General features: G+C 40.7%; 1 protein-coding gene across 1 annotated transcript in view; it reads left to right on the top strand.

Moving 5' to 3' along the window:
* Nucleotides 1-19,930, top strand: part of NUP133 (nucleoporin 133) — a 56,693-nt gene that overhangs the window by 24,037 nt on the left and 12,726 nt on the right. Inside the window, exons 13-22 of the mRNA XM_027530497.1 lie at nucleotides 1,905-2,068; nucleotides 3,440-3,534; nucleotides 5,845-6,069; nucleotides 10,490-10,612; nucleotides 11,224-11,323; nucleotides 12,194-12,445; nucleotides 13,093-13,226; nucleotides 15,482-15,640; nucleotides 16,258-16,393; nucleotides 19,339-19,457. Coding sequence (XP_027386298.1) covers nucleotides 1,905-2,068; nucleotides 3,440-3,534; nucleotides 5,845-6,069; nucleotides 10,490-10,612; nucleotides 11,224-11,323; nucleotides 12,194-12,445; nucleotides 13,093-13,226; nucleotides 15,482-15,640; nucleotides 16,258-16,393; nucleotides 19,339-19,457 — 1,507 coding nt within the window. The remainder of the gene's footprint in view (nucleotides 1-1,904; nucleotides 2,069-3,439; nucleotides 3,535-5,844; nucleotides 6,070-10,489; nucleotides 10,613-11,223; nucleotides 11,324-12,193; nucleotides 12,446-13,092; nucleotides 13,227-15,481; nucleotides 15,641-16,257; nucleotides 16,394-19,338; nucleotides 19,458-19,930) is intronic.

Genomic DNA, 19,930 nt, shown 5'->3' with positions numbered 1-19,930 from the left:
GAACTTTAAACTATTGTTTAGTTTTTTGTGAAAGTAATATTACTATTTTTTATTATAGTAAAAAATATACTTTTTTTATATATTATATATTATATTATATATAATATATATTACTATATATATTATAGTAAAAAATATAGTTAAAAAATACTAATTTTTATTAATTAAAATTAAATTAATTTTCTTTTGATTTTCATTTTGCTGAACTCAGTATAAATATAAAATCTTGTTCGTGAGAATTTTAAGAAACTTCGTCTTTTGAGTAAAATAGTTCATTATTGAGTGATCTTGCTGTAGTACACTTTGTATTCCCGTAACCTCTAGCACAACTAGGTTTCCAGCTTCAACCTTGCCTTTAACACTTTTTGGCAGTTCCTCTGAGTTTCTCTGATCAGCTCTGTCTCCTGTCCTGCCCAGAGACCATTTCAGCCCTTTCTTCACCTCCTCTGTCCCCGTTTCTCCTCTACCCTTCCACCCCCTCACCCCCCAGCAGTTGATTCAGCCTCCTATTCCACAGGGATAGCAGAAGCCATTATGACAGCTCCCTGTACTTACCACGCACAGGCTTACCTGCATCCCAGCTCCTCTTTCTCCTTACCTCCCTGGAGAGCAGGAAGACGTGTTCTTCCTGAGACCAGTCTCGGTCTTTGTTCTGAGTGCCACTGGGTCTTGCTTCCCTTGAGACTGAACTCTCTTAGTTACCCTGTCCTATATCTGACATGCCATTCTTAAAAAGACCAGTCTTCGTGTCCCCCTTTGAGCTAGCTTCTCTTTTGTTTGTTCCTGTCTATAGCTAAACTCCCTGAAAAGTTGTCTCCAGTTGTTATTGTCTTCCATATTTTCCTCTGTCTACTCCCTGAACAATCTTTTCTCCTTCCCAGGCTTCATTTGCTGAAGAAACACAAATCTACCTTGCTCTGGGCCAGTACATATAATGACGAATGTTCAAAAGCAGTTGTGTATTCCACAGGCAGCTGGTTGTAACACATCTGAAACTGTGCTTGTCTTCTCCAAATATTATTCTTTCTTTCCTAGCCTATGTTCCAGCCACATTCAGTTGTTTAGACTCATCTTTACATATCAGATCTAACCAATGGCCAGAATTTCCCTCTTGTATCTCTTTCTCAAAGCTGTCTACCTGTCTACCTCCTTCTCTGCTGCAGCTATGGCTAGTGGAAACTACTGTCCTCTCTTGCCTGGATAAATTTCTGCAGTAACTTCCTCACTGTATTTTTATCCCTCATGTCTGATCTCCCATCTCCATAGCATAGTTAGAATGATCTTTTAAAACTGGAACAAATCACATTTCCTTCTAAGCTCACACTCTGTCACATGTTTTCTGAGACCTGTACACTGTCCTTCAGTTACTGGTGTTCCTGAGAGGTCTGCGCTGGACCCTTCTTCCCTCTCTCCTCTCTGGGTGATTGCCATTCCCCAGGCCTTCACTTCTCTTGACGCAGGCGTGCCGGGTCCTGTCTCTGCCGCTGTGTCTCCCTCCTGCAGTCACCCCAGCCTTCCTGCACCTTCTCCTGCAAGAAGGCTCCCTGCCCCGCTGGTGGTTTGTGTTTCTCCTCCGTGTGCTCTGTGGCCCTCTGTTAGTTTCCGACTATGTGTGTGTCACTGCCTGCTTGTCTTACTCCTCCTGCCACTGTAGACTTTGTGAAGTCTTAGGACGGTATTCTGATGTTTTGTTTATTGTTCTGTCTCCGGAGCCTGCATATTGTAAATGTTCAGCATATATTTGTTGAATTAAGGAATGGATAATTGTTGTCTCCCTTTTAAATAAATGTTATTAAAAGTGATAAACTTTGGGCTTACATATGGGATTTTAACTTCACAATTAACTTTCATGGTGAATTTAGTACTTTGAGTTGTAATACTTTTGTTTCCTAATTTTATTTCAGAAAAGATTTAGGTCATGCTCAAATGATAGTTGATGAGCTGTTTTGCTCTCACTCTGATTTGGACTCCGATTGTGAGCTAGACAAAGCTGTCACCCAAATCAGCGTGGACCTGCTGGATGACTACCCAGCTTCCGATCCGAGATGGGCTGAGTCTGTGCCTGAGGGTAGGAGCATCTGAAGTGTAATGTTGCAGGGAGGTTTGTTTCGAGAAGAATATTCTGCTTTTTTTGTTCAGGCATTTCTTGGTGCATATTTTTTTTTTTATTTTATGAAACAATTTAGTATTAATTCAGTATTTTGTAAAAGGTTGTAACTTTACTTATAGCAGATTTTAAAAAGGACTCAGTGCAGGTAGTTCCCTGGTGGTCTAGTGGTTAGGATTCAAGAGTGTTCACTGCCATGGCCTCATTCAGTCCCTGGTGAGGGAACTGAGATCCTGCCAGCCATGCAGCACACCCAAAATAAGGAACAGCAACAACAAAAACCCTACCTCATCTATTTTACTTACATAAACACACACATACACACAGAAAGGGCTCAGAACAGATCTGCATAGTAGAACAGAAACGGAGGAAACATTGGAGCAAATCCTACATGTTGTCTGAAGTAGATTAATTAGCTCTACTTAGCTTTGTCAGCATTTTATTTCTAAAAGGAAATTGGTGGCATAGGTAAACATTTGGCAGTTACCGGAGAAGGCAATGGCACCCCACTCCAGTACTGTTGCCTGGAAAATCCCATGGATGGAGGGGCCTGGTAGGCTGCAGTCCATGGGGTCGCTAAGTCGGACACGACTGAGCGACTTCACTTTCACTTTCCACTTTCATGCATTGGAGAAGGAGATGGCAGCCCACTCCAGTATTCTTGCCTGGAGAATCCCAGGGATGGGGGAGCCTGTTGGGCTGCCGTCTATGGGGTTGCACAGGGTCGGACACGACTGAAGTGACTTAGCAGCAGCAGCAGCAGCAGCCCCAAATTAAATGATAATTTTAGTGTAACTCCTGAATTTGGCCAATAGAAATTATATGTTTTTCTAACAGCAGCAGTGATCAAACCTTGGCCTGTAGAAATGGGCAGTGTTCTGCCCTGGGTCTTCTCCAGATTGTTCCTCTTACCCTCCAGGCAGCATTGGGCTACCCGTTGGTTCCCAAGGACCATGGAACTGTCTCAAGAATCCTTTCTCTCCCTAATTTCCTACCTAGTAAGTAGCAATAGGCTCCTTGGAGACTTGGGAAGGAAACAGCAGTGCTCACCTTCTTTGACTGTTTTGAACTGTCAGGCTTCGAATAATACAAAGTGATGAAGCCAATAGTAATATATTTCTTTTTGAATAACTGTGGTATGAATTTTATCAAAGCCCCAAAGGTTTCCTATAGATTTTGAACCTCTTGGGTAATGTAATTAATAATCGCATTGAAAGGTCAGTTCTTTCCTTTTGTACAGATTTTTCTCACTTTTAGTAGCAGTAGTTGTTGTCAAGCCACTTGTGTCAAGCCATGTTGTGTCACGTGTTTGTCTTGTTATTGTTTCACCAGAAGCACCTGGGTTCAGCAACACATCCTTGATTATTCTCCACCAGCTAGAAGACAAGATGAAAGCCCACTCTTTCCTTATGGACTTCATCCACCAAGTAAGCATCCCAGTTGCTGTGAACCCTGAATGGCTGGACTCCTGACTTTGCTGTGCCTTCTGTGGCTCTCTCATGACAGCAGGAGACCCTTTCTTGCTAATTCTGAGGTGTTTCATTGGGTGGGACATGACTGCTGTTGTCCATTTTCTTTGCTGACTTAAGTAAATAATTCCAGGGCTGGTAGGGACCTGTTACTGCAAGAATCAAAGCTGCATTGAAATAAGATGAAAAGGAGAAAAATAGTATACTTCAGCAAAAATGTTATTTTAACTTTTCTTGTTACATTTTATGACACCCTGCTTTTCCTTCAGTTGTACTGTGTACTTTTATGTAAAGTTTAGGTTTTCCTGAGTTGATTTTGTATCGTTAGTGAAGAATCTGAAGGCGATGACAGGTTTTTCTAATATGTAGATGTTTAATTTCGAGGTGCCATTAGCATCAAGTACTCATTTAAAGTATTCCTCTTTTTTTAAGGGAGAGGGAAATTCCCATTTATATTGTGCCCAAAATTAGACAATGTTTTTGTTGCTAGACAGAGTTGTTACATAAAATCACCCATCCTTGCCTTGTTGATCAATTGTGTCTCCAAGGCATAATCCAGAAAAGTTAGATTATTCCCATTTTTCTGTGTTTTTCTCCCACATTAGAAACGCCTCTGCTAAAAAGACTGCAGTCAGCTCCGTAACAGAGCACTCTGTAGTGGTGGCAGCCTCAGTCCCCAGCAACTGCTGAGTAATTGAAATTGCTGCTGCAGCTGAGGAACTGAAGGTTTTTTTTAATTGACTAACATTTCAGTCACCACTTTGTTGAATAATGGCTACCTTATTGGACAGTGTGGTTCTAGAGGATTCCAGAAATGTCTTGGTTGTTTCTAATCCTGCATACCGCTTCACTTTTAATACACGGTTTGGCTCCTGTCTGCTCTTACTGTCGTGACAAGACAACTTTATTTAGTCATTGAGTTCTTCCTTTTCTTAGTATTTTAGGTGGGCTACAGATCAATGGGAAAAAAAACATTTTCTCCTGATGTAATTGTCAAGTGTATCAGTTAACTATTAATACATAACAAACACCCCAGGATGTACTAAGTTGAAACAACTCAGTGGGTTTGACAGGTAGTCCTGCTGACTTCCATGGGCCCCTTCCTTGAACCACATTTGGGGTTGACTGATCTGGCACGTCCCCAGGTGTTTTGCCTGACTGGCAGGCAGTGCTGTTCAATCTGCTGGGGCCTCTTGGTTTCCTCCTACCTAGTCTCATCCTCCTCTAGGCTGGACTGGCCTCCTATGCCAGTGCTCTCCTTCAGGGAGCACTCTGAGGAGGTGAACTTAAGGCTGTAGGCTTCAGGCATCACATATTGTCGTTTCCACCAAAGTGTCATTGGTCAAAATAAGTCACAAAGCTAGGCCAGATGAAAGGGATTGGGAAATTGATTCTGCTTGTAGATGGGAGAAGTGGCAAGGTCATGTTGCCGAAGAGTGGGCTTGTTGGCATGGGAGGAGTCCGTGGCCCCAACACGCTACACTAAGGGAGCGCCTAGTTCTTGGAGGGCGGGGACAGTGGAGCTGGAGCTGGTGCGGCCGCCCTTGTCACAGCCTCCCTGGGCTCAGACCCTTGTGGAGTCGCACAGCTGCTGGCAGCAGTGTCTGTTGCAAAGGAATGTCTGTCCAGATCTAAAAATCCCACTCTGCCTACGCCTTTATATTTCCTTAAATATTGAGAGCTTATTTCATTGAAAGATTTGCATTAATAATCAGGGAAAATGTACAACTACATACTTGTGTCTACGGAAATAGTTTTAAATATAAACTCTCCTTCTTGAGGCAGAAATAGGCATCAAGTAAAGAGACAGCTGATGCAAAGGGTTAGAGACCCCATCCTCCCCCTGGCTTTAGGGTTCTGGAACATGAAGACTGCTGAGTTTCTAGTTCCAAAGGTCTGGAGTTGAGGGGAGTTGATTAATGTAGGTAGAAAAGAACAATTTTATAATTCTTTGATAACCATAAGCAATCATTTGAGAAGTAAGGTAGGCAGAGACAACAGTAGTTGACAGAATCTCTGGGGTCACTGTAATCTTAGAAAAGAAACACCTGTACTTTCTTATAGGTGTAAATTGCCCTGGCTGGTTGCGTGTGTGTGTGTGTGTGTGTGTGTGTGTAACAGCCCCAAAGACAGACAGCAGGAGATTTTTCTGGGGGAGACTGGGGCCAGCCTCTCTGTGCCCACTGTGCTTCTGGTGGAAATACGACTGCATCCTCCTCTGTTTTACTTTGAATGCTCTCTAAGAACACATGTTCGTCTTTCCACAAGGTCGGCCTCTTTAGACGTCTCAGCACTTTTCCAGTGAGAGGGATGCCGATGGCCACGCGGCTACTGCTCTGTGAGCATGCCGAGAAGCTGGCTGCCGCCATCATCCTCAAGAACCACCACTCGAGGCTTCCTGACCTCATGAACACAGTGATCCTGATGGCTTTGAACAAGAGGGACTGTGACGTCCCGTCCAACCTGACCCCTGCAGATGTCTTCTTTAGAGAGGTGAGATGAGCCCCCTCCTCCCCTTAGCGTGACTCTGGAGCACTGCCATTTACTGAATGGACCCCCAGCAAGGAGAGGGTTGAGGACAGAAGATCTCGTGGAGTTTTGAATTGAACTCCATGTTTTCTGGTTAAATTATCACTCAGAAGCATCACTCATTGATCACTTTCCCTGTAAATGAGAGCTTGGGAAGCTGATGACAAAGTCCTCTCTGTCATGTCTGATGTTGTCTTTGTGCTTCTCCACACCCCTCTTGACTCTGCCCTGGAGGGCGTCTCCACAGTGGGCTCCTCTGCCCCTCCGTTTCTGTTGGCTCTGATGGAGCGGCAGCACCGTCGGGTCAGAGCCTGGAGCACCGTCCCCACCTTCCTTCCTTGCTGCTTCTGCCTGTTTGTTGTGCCTGCTGTTGGACCAGCCTCCTCTTTGACTGCCCTCTGTGTGTGTCCAGCAACTGCTCCATCCCAGTGCCCCTTCAGGCCTGGAGCGAGTCGTGGCTGTCCTGTCTGGGTGGCCTTACTCCTGCCCATTGCTTTGTAGATAGTCCCTTCTCTAAACTCTTCTCAGCCGCCTGCTAGGATCCTGCTCTGCATCTTTTTTTTGACTGTGCTGAGTCTTCATTGCTGTGTGTGAGCTTTTCTTGTTGTGGAGCACAGGCGCTGGATGCGAGGGCTTCAGTAGTTGCCCTGTGGTATGTGGAATCCTCCGGACCAGGGATCCACTTTGTCTCTTCCATTGGCAGGCGAATTCTTAACCACTGGGCCACCTGGGAAGTCCCTCCACTTCATTTTTATATTTTTTTAATATAAATTTATTTATTTTAATTGGAGGTTCAGATTTATTTTCAGAGAAAAAGAAAACCTCCTGTAAACTTGGGAGGGAGAAGAGATGAAGGTGCTGGAAGTCAGCCCACAGCTCTGGTACCTGAGTGAGCGCTCCCAGCCTTGTGAAGGACAGGGCTGCCTCCCGTCTCCATGAGTGAACACTGATACCACGGCCCGGGGCCGGCTGTCTCAGTGGGGACCACAGGCCCTGCTCTGCGCCACCTGCAGCAATGTTTTGGGCATGCTGATAGGCTGCTTCTGGACTTCATAGTCCTTCCTGGAACTCCCTCCTACCTTTGTGGCATTATCTGAGTTTAGAGACAGTGCTAGCCTTCCCCCAACTCTATGGAATGTGGAATTGTTTTTTGCTTTTGGGAAACTTCTCTGTTTGGTGCCTCTAATTTTGTTTCCTTCCTCCTACAATTTAGCTATAATCTAGCAACTAGTAGCCTCTGCCAAGAGTCTTTTTTATTCTGAATATTTGATGTACTGTAACCTGAAAATAATTTGACACTGAACTATGTTCAGATCTGTTGACTCCATAAATGTATCTAGTTTGAAGAAGACATCATTTTTATACGTTTGGGCTTGTTTTCTAGGGAATGTAAGGCAAAACACTTTTCTGTTTTGTTTTGTTTTTTAATCAAGGAAGTATGCCTGAAATCTGAATTAAAACAAACCAAGACAATTCACCTCAGATTTTATTATCTAACCAAACTACTGTCATTTTTTGTTTCCCTTTTTGTCTTTTTTCCCCCATGTTCACCTTTTTATTTGAATATTGGATTTAATAAGGAAAAAGATGCACTAAAAATATGTTGTAGAAAAAAATACACAAAACAGGATCATTTTTTAAATTACAGTCACCATAAAGAGAAGGGTAGTTCCAGGTCCTGTGGCATCACAGGACATCACATGTCCCGTAACTGTTCTTCATGCCCCACTGAGGATGGGACAGGAGAAGGTTGATTTGTCCTCCAGATACAATGTCTTAATTGTCCTTTCCTGCCTCAGCCACATGGCAGGGTTGGTGCATTTGCACAGATCTTCAGTTGTAGTGGAGGGAGAGTGGCTCGTGAGCACAGTTCAGTTCAGGTCAGTCAGAAACAGTGCTCCTGACCAGTTTCTTTTTTATTGGGAAGGTGCACTCAGTAATTTAACAAATTATCAAATCACTTATGTTCATAATATTCTGAAGGGACAGCACTACTTAGGTGGACTTGGATAAGATAAGCATAACAGTGCTAAATTAGCCAGAATTGGACATTTTCCTATTGAAGGCATGATGGAATTGTCACCAGAGAAAGTAAACAGAAGCAAAATAATTTAATTGCTCATCCCCTGGATTTTAAGATTTTGAGCTATGGAAAATGGAAATTAAGTTTTGGTAATCAGTGCTAGCATCTAAGATGTGCTACGTGTTAGGTTGCTTCAGTCATGTCCGACCCACCCACTGTAGCCCACCAGGTTCCTCTGTCCATGGGATTCTCCAGGCAAGAATACTGGAGTGGGTTGCCATTTCCTTCTCCACCTTTTTGTCTTTATTCATACATAATTTTACATGATAAAGGTTTTATTTTTTAATTATTAATGACAGATTGAATTGAGCAAGAGCCTGATTCCTTTTTCGACTTTTAGATCAAAGTACTAAGCATACTGGTTTATCGAGTATGTGTACATTTTCCAGTTAACTGGGGAAAAAAAGAAGAGTCTGAAACTTATCAGTTAGATGGATACATAATTGATGAGTAGTACCGTAGGATATGACAGGAGAAAAAAATTTTAAATATGATTGGTTCCTCAAAAGAATACTCCATATAGAAAATGATAATGTTTAAGATTGTTTACATCACCATTTATCTTCACTTCTCTTTACATTTACTGGTCTTTGGGTAAAGTTCTAAAGGTCCTTCCACATGGCATAATCATAATAAAAACAGAGAATTCAAGAAAAAAGAGAATTCAAGAGAACTGAAGAAGGAACACATAAGTTTAATATGTATCAATTTTTTTTCTTTTTACCTGTCCATCCACTTGGAAGTGGTAAATTACATTACAGACAGGTATTAGCATTTTAAGAGATGAACTGGTTAACCCACGTTAGGCTCTGATTGGTGGGCAAGGTGATCTTGCAGTCCAGGTAAAAGATCAGACTCTGCTTGAGGGTGCAGCCTCCACCTTGCCTCCAGTCTGGGAAGCAGCCCCACACCTCCTGGGGCTTTAAAAAGCGAGTTCACAGCTTCAGAACAGGGCTTCCAACTGTGTTGGTACAGCTTATGAGCAATGTTTGAAACCACTGAACACGTAACATATGTGATAAGGGTATTTAGCAAATGTTTTGGCATTTTATTTGCTTTTATGTTATTTTCTGCCTCTATGTCACATTTACTTTCATTATCTTTTTCACATTAACAGTGTAAAAAACTCTTACAAATTCATTGTGCCAGAGGTTTATTGCTCGGGCTGTTAGGATGACTTTGAGTGACATCAGAAATACTAAAGGAAGAACAAGATTTGCAAGACAGTGATTTTATTTGGGCTGCATTGTGCATGTGTTTATGTCTTGTTCCTTCACCTGGTTTGTAAACTCCTTGAGGGCAACAAATCTGATTTCCATTTCTTCTTATCTTTGCGTGCCCAATGCTAACTACCAAGTAAATATCCACTTGATAAATAAAGGAGGGTGAAAGCTTAACTGTGAGCTGAAACTGGAAGCAAATGTTTCAGTGCTTAACATTTTTCCTCAGTTACCTTTATGTGTTAATAATTAATGATAAAAAAGAAAAGAACAGTTATAAGTTATATATTTAGTTTCTATGTAGCTATTGTTGCTGCTGCTAAGTCGCTTCAGTCGTGTCTGACTCTGTGCAACCCCATAGACGGCAGCCCACCAGGCTCCCCCGTCCCTGGGATTCTCCAGGCAAGAACACTGGAGTGGGTTGCCATTTCCTTCTCCAACGCAGGAAAGTGAAAAGTGAAAGTGAATTTGCTCACTCATGTCCAACTCTTAGCGACCCCATGGACTGCAGCCCACCAGGCTCCTCTGTTCATGGGATTTTCCAGGCAAGAGTACTGGAGTGGGTTGCCACCACCCTCTCCAATGTAGCTACTACTATTCTATAAACATTTCTATTATGTCTAAAGAAAATAAATTCTTCAAAGAAAGAAATTAGCCTGTTCATTAGCCAGTTGAATCACTATTTTTATCCATTGGTTCATTTGTTTAATTCATTAGTTTAGGGTCTTACAGTGTAATGTGACATTATTTGTAACCTAATACTATTTAAAGGTGGCATTGAGCCTTCATAACTCTAATAAATATTTCAGTGACTTGATATTTAAATAAAAAGTCTACCTGCTAACAGTTCAGAATTGCTTATTTAGCAGACTGTTATTTGGGCTCGCTGCCTTTTAAAAGTTAGGAGATTCTAGCTTTCCTTGGTTTTTAAATTTGTTTTTGTCACTGACCATCCCTCTGACTACTAAGCAGAGGATGTAACTTAGTGAGAAAAGCCTGCTGGGTCGAGTCTAGGCAGTTGTGATGGTCAACTGTCAGCATGGTTCCTCTTACTAGTGGGTGCTGTCTCTGTCCTCCGCAGGCGTCCCAGGTAGATACCATCTGTGAGTGTTTACTGGAGCACGAGGAACAAGTCTTGAAGGACATGTCCATGGAATCAGTTGAATGGGCGGAGGTGGTGATCAATGTGAACAGTATTCTCAAGGTACAAACATATGAAGATTCTAGCAAATCAAAGCCCAGACCGTGGACAGAGGAGAAAGTGGTTTCCATATTCCTACTGTGCATCACCAGCAATCCATAATGGGTTAGCCATTTGTTAATTCCAAAAAGTTAGGAAAACATCAGTAATTTTATCAGTCAATTAGCAGACATTTTGAGTGTGTGCCTTATGCGTATTAAAAGTTTCTGTTTGGTAGAATAAACCTTTTATTTTGGAGAAGGACATATATATCATTGTAAATGTATTAATTTTATTGTAATTTTCTAAACAATTGTCAGATACCACTTAGCAAGTGAGAAACAACAAATAAGTTTCTCTTTTTTAATTACTCAAAAGCTCAGTTAAAACATTCCACTTAATTTTACCTCATGGATATTATAGTGATGATTTTCCTACTTCAGTTACCATAATTTTCTAAAATTGAAGTTAGATTATGGAGTAAAACAAATTTCAAATGCAGAAAGAATCAAAAAGTAATCCTACAGGCCTGTGCTGAGTAATTTTTTGTAATAATAGAACTTGATGTTTCAGATAATCTCAGGGATCCTGGGATCCCTCATTTCCGGCATGTGATAACACATTTCGTTTTCCAGGACATGCTCCAAGCTGCTAGTCACTATCGACAAAATAGAAACTCCTTGTATAGAAGAGAAGAGTCAGGAGAAAAAGAACCTGAGTATATTCCATGGACAGGTGAGATTGCAAGCATTGATCCCAATTTTCAGATTCATTAGCAGTTGCTCAAATTATATATTTTTTTCTTTTTTGGGGGTTGTGCTGGTTCTTTGTTGCACACAAGGACACATGGGCTTTTCTCTGGTTGTGGCTGCAGGGGCCACTCTCCGTTGCCATTTACTGGCTGCTCGTTGCAGTGGCTTCTCTCGTCGTGGAGCACAGGCTCTAGGCACACAGGCTTCTGTAGGTGCAGCGTGTGGGCTTAGTAGTCGTGGTACCTGGGCTGCCGCTCTGTGGCATGTGGAATCTTCCTAGACCAGGGATTGAGCCTGTGTCCCTCCATTAGCAGGTGAATTCTTAACCACTAGGATGTCCCAAAATATATTTCTAATGGTCTGTTATTTTTGGAAGTCATATTATTCTCCTAGTACAAGTTTGTAAATGAAATAAAAAATAACATAAGTGACATCTCCAAAATGAGCAGATCTTATGAAAAATCACTTTATTCCCTTGAAATAATTTGCAGCTGTCTCTATAGCTTAATTTTTTAACTGATACTTGTGCATCTACTAGGTTTTAGTATGTATAGTTATTCATAGAAGCAGGCCCTGAAAGTAGTGACTATATTTTATGTTGATTTAACACACAGAAGTAAGTGGAGTAGCATTAAAGGAATTTAGAAGGAAGAAGAGTCCGGTTTACTTGATTCTGCTGAGGCCATCTCCATACAGAAGATGGTTTTGAGCAGTACATAGACAAGTGTCTACTGACCCCCTGTTTGATTTCTTTTTCCATCAAAGGTGACAGGATGTAATTTTTAGGCAGTTGGTCTTCCCTGTAGCCATTATGGAACCCTTACTTGTCCTATTATTTTGTGTGATTTCACAGCAACCAGCGGTCCTGCTGGCATCCGAACAGCAATAATGCGCCAGCATAGGACTGTCCTGAAGATGGTTTATCCTCAGGCAGACAGCAACCTCCGAAACGTTCTAACAGAGCAGTTAGTAGCACTGATTGATGGCTTCTTGGATGGTTATGTTTCTCAGCTCAAGTCTGTGGACAAATCCAGTGATCAAGAAAGATATAGCAGTCTGGAAATGGAATACCTACAGAAAAGATCAGATCTCTTATCTCCACTTCGTAAGTGCATATTTAATAGTGAGGGCTGTGGGTCTTTGAGTCTACAGAACAAATGGAGGAGTCAGATCATTCAGGCAGTGGTATTCAGTACAACATTGTTAACCCAGTTGTAGCTGAGAACTTAAGCAACACTTCGTATGTATGTCTTTCTGTGTTCATCTGTTCGGCCTTATTGTCATTACTTACCTGGTTTCCTAGACAATGCTGAAGATGATTTACAAAGGAATAAATTATCAGCGTGTGGAGACGGCTCTCAAAGAACTTGTTACCGTCTGAGACCTTCATAGGAATGGCTAGACCATAGGGCAGAGCAGATAAGGGCCATTAGAGGGTGTGGATGGGTGATGAGACTGCAGCAGAGGACATAGCCAGACTGTCACAGCCAAGATTCCGAGGACGAGCTTGCCTTGCTATGTGAAGGAGGGGAGTAGCATCTTAGGTGGGCAGTGATGAAGGAAGGGCTGAATATACATCTTTAATCAGTTTATATGGATTATGAAACTAACTGCCAGTAACTAGAAAGGTTTCCATTAAGTACTTTTAGTAAGTAATAGGAATAAAGGCAAAATTTCAAGGAATATTATTTTTTATTACATATTAAGTTTTCACTAACAGGATTTTCTTCCCATCTGTTCTCATTCCCACAGTCACACTAGGCCAGTACCCATGGGCTGCTTCATTGGCAGAAAAATACTGTGACTTTGATATCTTGGTACAAATGTGTGAGCAGACTGACAACCAGACCAGGCTACAGCGCTACATGACCCAGTTTGCTGATCAGGTAACGAACACAGCGGTGCAGGCGGTGGATCCTGTAAGAAGGCGCTACCATTTACGTCTTATTTAGGTTGTGGTTTTTTTTTTTTTTAATGTGTGTCATTTTATTTATTTTTGGTTGCACTGGGTCTTCATTGCTGCATGCAGGCTTTCTCCAGCTGCAGTGAGTGGGAGCTACTCTTGGTTGCAGCCTGTGGTGTCTCCTTGCAGTGGCTTCTCTTGTTGCAGAGCACAGAGCCTAGGCACGTGGGCTTCAGGAGTTGCAGGTTTGGGCCCTAGAGCACAGGCTCAGTTGTGATGCTTGGGCTTAGTTGATTCATGGCACGTGGAATCCTCACAAATGATGGATCGAACCCATATCCCCTGCATTGACAGGCAGATTCTCATCCATAGAACCACCAGGGAAGTTCTTACTTGGAGTTTTTGGAAGATGATGCAGTCTTTTTGCAGTTTACTGGATACTAATTTGTACATTATGTTTCTTTGTAAATTGTCAGACAGTTTTTTATATATAAATATTACAGAAGGATTCTTTGATGTTTGAAAAATATGTCAAGACTTTTTATTTCTATTTTTGTATTTTCAAAGTACTTAGGTTAGTAATATTGGTAGAGTTCCACAGTTTGAATGGAAGATCTTGGGAGCATAGAATGCTAATGTTAAGAAAGCTCAGATTCCCATTTACCTAAGACTCTTGTTTTCCTTCTTTGACATCATGCTTCCTTTTTTTTTTAATACCTAATTTTTTTTTTAAGTTCCCATTATGACACTATCTATGTAAATTTAAGTTGTTCCTTAAAGCCATTTTATTTAGCCAGTTGATCTTTATATAAAATCTGATTTTTATAAAAAATCAAGATGTTTATAAAAAATCAAATTTTATAAAAAATCAAAATGTTTATGTTTATAAAACATAACATTGTATAAAATTCAGGAAACCACCATAAAGAAAAAAGAAGATAAAAAATCATTCATAATTCTACCACCAGAGAGAACTCTTTTTTAAACATTTGGTTTAGTCTTTTTAATCTATGAAGCATGTTTTATTAACTGCTTATTTCACTTAATACATAACAGACATTTGTCCATATCATTGAATATCACACAACCACATTTTTAATGGTGTTATGGTATTTCATGGACTGGATATAGCTTATTTGATCAGTACCTGATTTCTGGACCTGGCTTATCTTGTATTTCATAATAGTGCTAAAGTAAGTACTTTGTGCTTATTGTAATTTTTATTCTTTTTAAGGATTCTTATTCTCTGTTGACATTTTCCATGCATTCTACTTTGTTTCTTTTACTTTTTAAAAAAAAAAAATTTGTTTACTAGTTAAAATTCTTTTGTGCTAATTCCAAAATGATTGTTCTTAAGTCTGCTTCTGTTATCTACATATTCATAGTTTTCTGCTTCCTAAGTTGTATTTTGGTCTTTGTGTGTGTTAACCATAAAGATGGAAATCAGCAGTGGTTTTTCTCCCCTGGAAGGCAGATAAAATGAAAGGCAGATCACTCAATTCATCAAGAATAGAGGTAGGCCAGGGCTTGATTGCTGCTTCTGTTACATTCATTCATTCCAATGAATTAATTGGTTTCAAATATCTAATGGGACTGTGATTCCTTGCAGAATTCCCCATTTTGTGGAAACATCTCATAAGTAATGTGTGAGCCTGCAGGACACTTGTCTTCCTTTCCAGCCCAACCTCTTACTCTACTGCAGGATCCAGCAAATGTCCTGGGCATTTGGAGCCTCGCTAAATTCTGATTTATCATGCCAGCCACATGAATGCGTGGCACACGGTTCCACCCTGGAATCTTTTACCCTGGAAGGATGGAGTCCCAGTAGTGTCCAGTAGACCTTCCTGTAATGAGATCTTGCTCATATGTGCTGTCCAGAATGGGAGTCTCCGGCCACAGATGGCCTTTTGAGTACTTGAAATGTGATTGATGTCTTTGAGGAATTGATTTTTACATTTTAGATTAAGTTTAAACAGCTACATGTGAGCAGTGACTACCGTATTGGACAGAGCACATCTAGATTCTGGGTAACGTTGAGCAAGATCCCCATTCTGAATCTGATGTCCTCCTTTGTCAAATGAAGTCATTTGAGGACCCTACAATTAGGAACGTGGTGTTTAAAAACAGGATTTCCATGCTGAAGTCTAAGACCTTTGGGGAAAAAACTTTTTCATCAGAAATGTATTTTTTGAAACTGTATTACTAAATATTATTGGATTCTTGCTTTGTTCTTTACAGAATTTTTCAGACTTTCTCTTCCGTTGGTATCTGGAGAAAGGAAAGCGAGGCAAATTATTATCTCAGCCCATTTCTCAGCATGGACAGTTGGCGAATTTTTTACAAGCTCATGAACATCTCAGCTGGTTACATGAAATTAACAGCCAAGAATTAGAAAAGGTAAGGTTTCAGCTATATGGATCAGATTTAGGTAATTTTTAATTTAGTTTTTAGCTAGTTTATTTTTTATAGTTAAATATTACAGATTTTTAAAAAATGTCTATCTTTCTCTCACATAATTTGATAAAAGTATTTTTCATTTATAATGGTATTGCCATTACTTGTTATATCTCAGTTAAAAGAAATGAAGCCTATTGTAATTTGACTGTATTTACAATAAAATAAAGCACAAAAACTTCAACAGATAAATAGCAGTCATTGGCCATTTTTTGTAATGAGTATTTTCTTATAATAGAAATGTTCAAATTATCAGTAAAAACATTAAATAAATTCACGTTTCTCCTTGACAAGGTGTTGTAGTGAATATATAATTATTATAGAGCAAATGTTTTATACATGTCTCTTTTCCCAGTGACCAGTGTGAGTGGCTGATATTTTATTGTGTGATTACTCTCAAAGTATGCTGCTGATCTGTTTTAAGTTTTCCTAATAGTGACTTGATCTTTCACTGATATAGTTTGAGGTGGGGAAACCAAGTTTGGGTTTTTCATAATCATTATTTTAACTTGACTTAATACTGAGAATTTTACCACAGTTTTCATATTTTGTTATTGTAGGCTCATGCAACACTTCTGGGTTTGGCAAATAGGGAAACTCGTTACTTTGCAAAGAAGAAAACCCTTCTTGGCTTGAGTAAATTGGCTGCATTAGCATCAGACTTTTCAGAAGATACACTGCAAGAAAAAATTGAAGGTAAAAGGCCATATTTGAACAAGAAGATGTACAAGTCAATCATGCTGTCAGTGTAACCTTAGAATGCATTCCTGTTATCAGTTAATGGGATCCTTTAGAGACAGGAGCCATCCCCTTTCTAGTCAGTGTTCTTAGACAATTACTCAGTTACATAATTAGGGTTCTCTTTTTATAGAAAAGTAATTTGTGCTTTAAATAAGAATTCCTAAAGAATAAATTCAAATGATTTGGACAGAGTACTCTGATTACACCTTTAGCAAATCATATGCTAAGAACAAACTGCCATGCCAAGAAACATGACGTTTATTCAGTGGGTTTACGGTAGGTGGTGGTAATTCTGAAGCTCTTGATTTCAGAATTCAAAAATTGTTGATGTCATAGTAGTGATACTATTCTGTTTCACATTCTGTGTATTGTAGACTGAGAAAATGATTGAGAATATTATTTTTGAGAACCAAAGGGAATAGAGGTATAAATATAGAAGGAAGGTGAGAAATAACCCTATATTATTGCATTTGAATTGCGTGTATCACATGGAATCATGGTTGTTTTCTTAAATGTATTTCTTGGCTGTCTTCCTGAAAAGTCCTAAGAGCAGTATCACCCCTGATAGCATGAGTATACCTAATCCCATGCTTTGGGGAGGTGTCTCACCCTGTGGCTCAGGGTGAAGTGTATGTAAATAGGGTACTGGCGGCAGCAGTGGTCTGTCTGGGGTCTAGATTCACATTCCACTGCTGTCACTTTCTTCCTCCAAGGAGTAGATGTAGCGGAAGGAATCTGGACCGAAATTAGACCACACTTGTTTCACATGTTTTTTCCAGCTGACTAGCTTTGTGACCCAGAAAGAAAGTGAAAGTGAAAGTTGCTCAGTTGTGTCGACTCTTTGCAACCCCATGGACTATACAGTGCATGGAATTCACCAGGCCAGAATACTGGAGTGGGTAGCTGTCCCCTTCTCCAGGGGATCTTCCCAACCCAGGGATTGAAGCCAGGTCTCCCGCATTGCAGGCAGATTCTTTACCAACTGAGCTATAGTAGTGACCCAGGGTACACTACAAAACGCATAGTTCTAACAGTCAGAGACAGTGGGTGTTCCTTGAGAAAAATGTTTTACTTTTTGTAAAATTGAGTACTCAAATCATAGGATTAGTATTTAACTTTTATTATTGAAATTATTTTTCACTGTGGGAAGAAATTATTTTTCACTGTCTTTTATTTTTAAATGCTAATGGTGCCTGTTCTAGAGAAGTGTATATATGTTTTGCAAGGCTGGTTGGTAGTCCGCAGGGGGAGCCGTGTTTTAACCTGGCCATCAGAGAGAGAGCATATTAATAAAACTATTAAAAATTTTTTTTTAATTTATTTTTATTATTTTTGGCTGTGTTGGGTCTTTGTTGCTGCATGCAAGCTTCCTCTAGTTGCAGTGAGTGGGAGCTACTCTCTAATTGCGGTGCCCAGGCTCTTCATTATGGAAGCTTCTTTTGTTGTGGAGCACAGACTCTAGGGTATGCAGGTTCTAGCAGTCATGGTGCACGGGCCCACCGGCCCTGCAGCATGTGGAATCCTGGACCAAGGATCAAACCCATGTCCCCTGCATTAACAGGTGGACTCCCAACCCTTGGACGCAGGGAAGTCCCCAGTCAAAACATTTTAACAAGAGGTTTTGCTTCTGGTTTTCCCCCTTACATCTGGTTATTGTTTTGCATTCGATCACTTCTTCTTAGCTTTCGCTTTCTTAGTACAATGAGAATATTTTCAGGCCTCAGTAATTTCCTGCAGACTATTACCACATTATGTCTAATTGAAGGGAATAGATATTTAAAAGGTCACTTTATATTGCTTATATAAAAATTTCCTTGTGGAAATTGGTAAAGTATAGAAAAATAACAACAAGAAAATAATATAATAATATAATCCCACTACCCTAAGGTGACTGCTGCTGCTGCTGCTGCCAAGTCACTTCAGTCGTGTCCGACTGTGCGACCCCATAGACGGAAGCCCACCAGGCTCCCCCGTCCCTGGGATTCTCCAGGCAAGAACACTGGAGTGGGTTGCCATTTCTTTCTCCAATGCATGAAAGTGAAAAGTGAAAGGGAAGTTGCTCAGTCATGTCCGACTCTTAGTGACCCCATGGACTGCAGCCTACCAGGCTCCTGCATCCATGGGATTTTTCCAGGCCAAGAGTACTAGAGATGACTACTGTTACTTTTTTCTCTATCCTTTCAGTGTGTTTTCTTAGGTATGGAAATTGCACAAAACAATTCCATTTAGTTTTTACAAGATTGGGATCATGTGGAATGATGCCAGTATTTAAATGAGCATATCTGTGCTTTAGTCATTCCATTTTGCTGTAACTGCTGTTAGCAAACAGTTCTCAGCCCTTTTCCCCTGCAACCCAGCTTGTTCTCATGGGTGAAGCCAGGTCATGATGGTTTATGCAGACCCAGAGCCTCTGTCAGCTCATCATATGGAGATAAATAACCATTGCTAGGTAATAGGATTGGTGCACAGTCCTCTGGGTGTTGTTTTCCTGGAAAGTTCTCATCATGTCCTTTAGTGAACAAGATTATACGAGACACTCCCATAAGGTAAAAAGAAGTACTTTACAGAGTAACCTTAAAACAGACTGAGACACTTCAGATTTGGGGGACTTCTGTCTCTGAAATTGCCATTTGCTCTTCAGTCACTTCCATCAGGTTTGTTTTCTTGGCTCTTCTCTCTTTGATATTTCTGGTTGCTGGGACAGTCCATATGACCTGGATAAGACCATGAGTATTTGTAACATAGTTAGGAATCAAGAATAAGCAGAATTAATAACATTCTCAGATCACTGAATAGTGATGGGATTACCTTCAGAGCTGTTCCTTTTTCTTTTTAAATTTATATTTGTTGATGACAGAGTAAAAGTGAATGTTCACACTGCCCCCTGTGTTGTCTTCTAGAAATGGCTGAGCAAGAGCGCTTTCTGCTGCACCAGGAGACCCTGCCTGAACAGCTGCTAGCTGAGAAACGGCTGAGTCTCAGTGCCATGCCTGTACTGACCGCATCGCAACTCATTGGCGTACGTGCTTTTCACATCCCTACGCCGTCTTAGTCTCAGAACAACCTGTGTTTCCTTGGCCCCTTAGTACAGTTTCTCAGAGTAGACATCTTTCCTTTTCCTGTTTTCCTGGTCACTGTCCTCGGGAGTCAGGTATCAGAGCTGCTTAGGAGCAGGATGCCAGTTAGCAGAAAGCGGAGGATCAGCCTCTGCCCCTAGTAGCTCTCTCTCTGTTCCTCAAGATGCTTATCCAGGTGGCCAGAAGAAATTACTTCCATTGTGCTTTTCTAGTACAAGACAGATATGTATGAAGAGATATAGTTCAGGTTCTTTAAAAAGAAAGATGGTTTTAGGAACTGGATTTGCACAGCCTGTAAGTGCCATCCTCATCATTCCTCTGCAACATAGCAGGTTCCTGAGGACATAGCTAGATTAGGAGCTGCAGCCCAGAATAAGGCAGTTTTATTGTGTACAGTTACACCCTTAATTCTGCT

Source organism: Bos indicus x Bos taurus, chromosome 28 (assembly GCF_003369695.1).
Source record: "Bos indicus x Bos taurus breed Angus x Brahman F1 hybrid chromosome 28, Bos_hybrid_MaternalHap_v2.0, whole genome shotgun sequence".
NCBI classification, from domain to species: Eukaryota; Metazoa; Chordata; class Mammalia; order Artiodactyla; family Bovidae; genus Bos; species Bos indicus x Bos taurus.
Note: the sequence above shows the minus strand (reverse complement) of the source record. Positions and strands in the feature narration are given on the sequence as shown.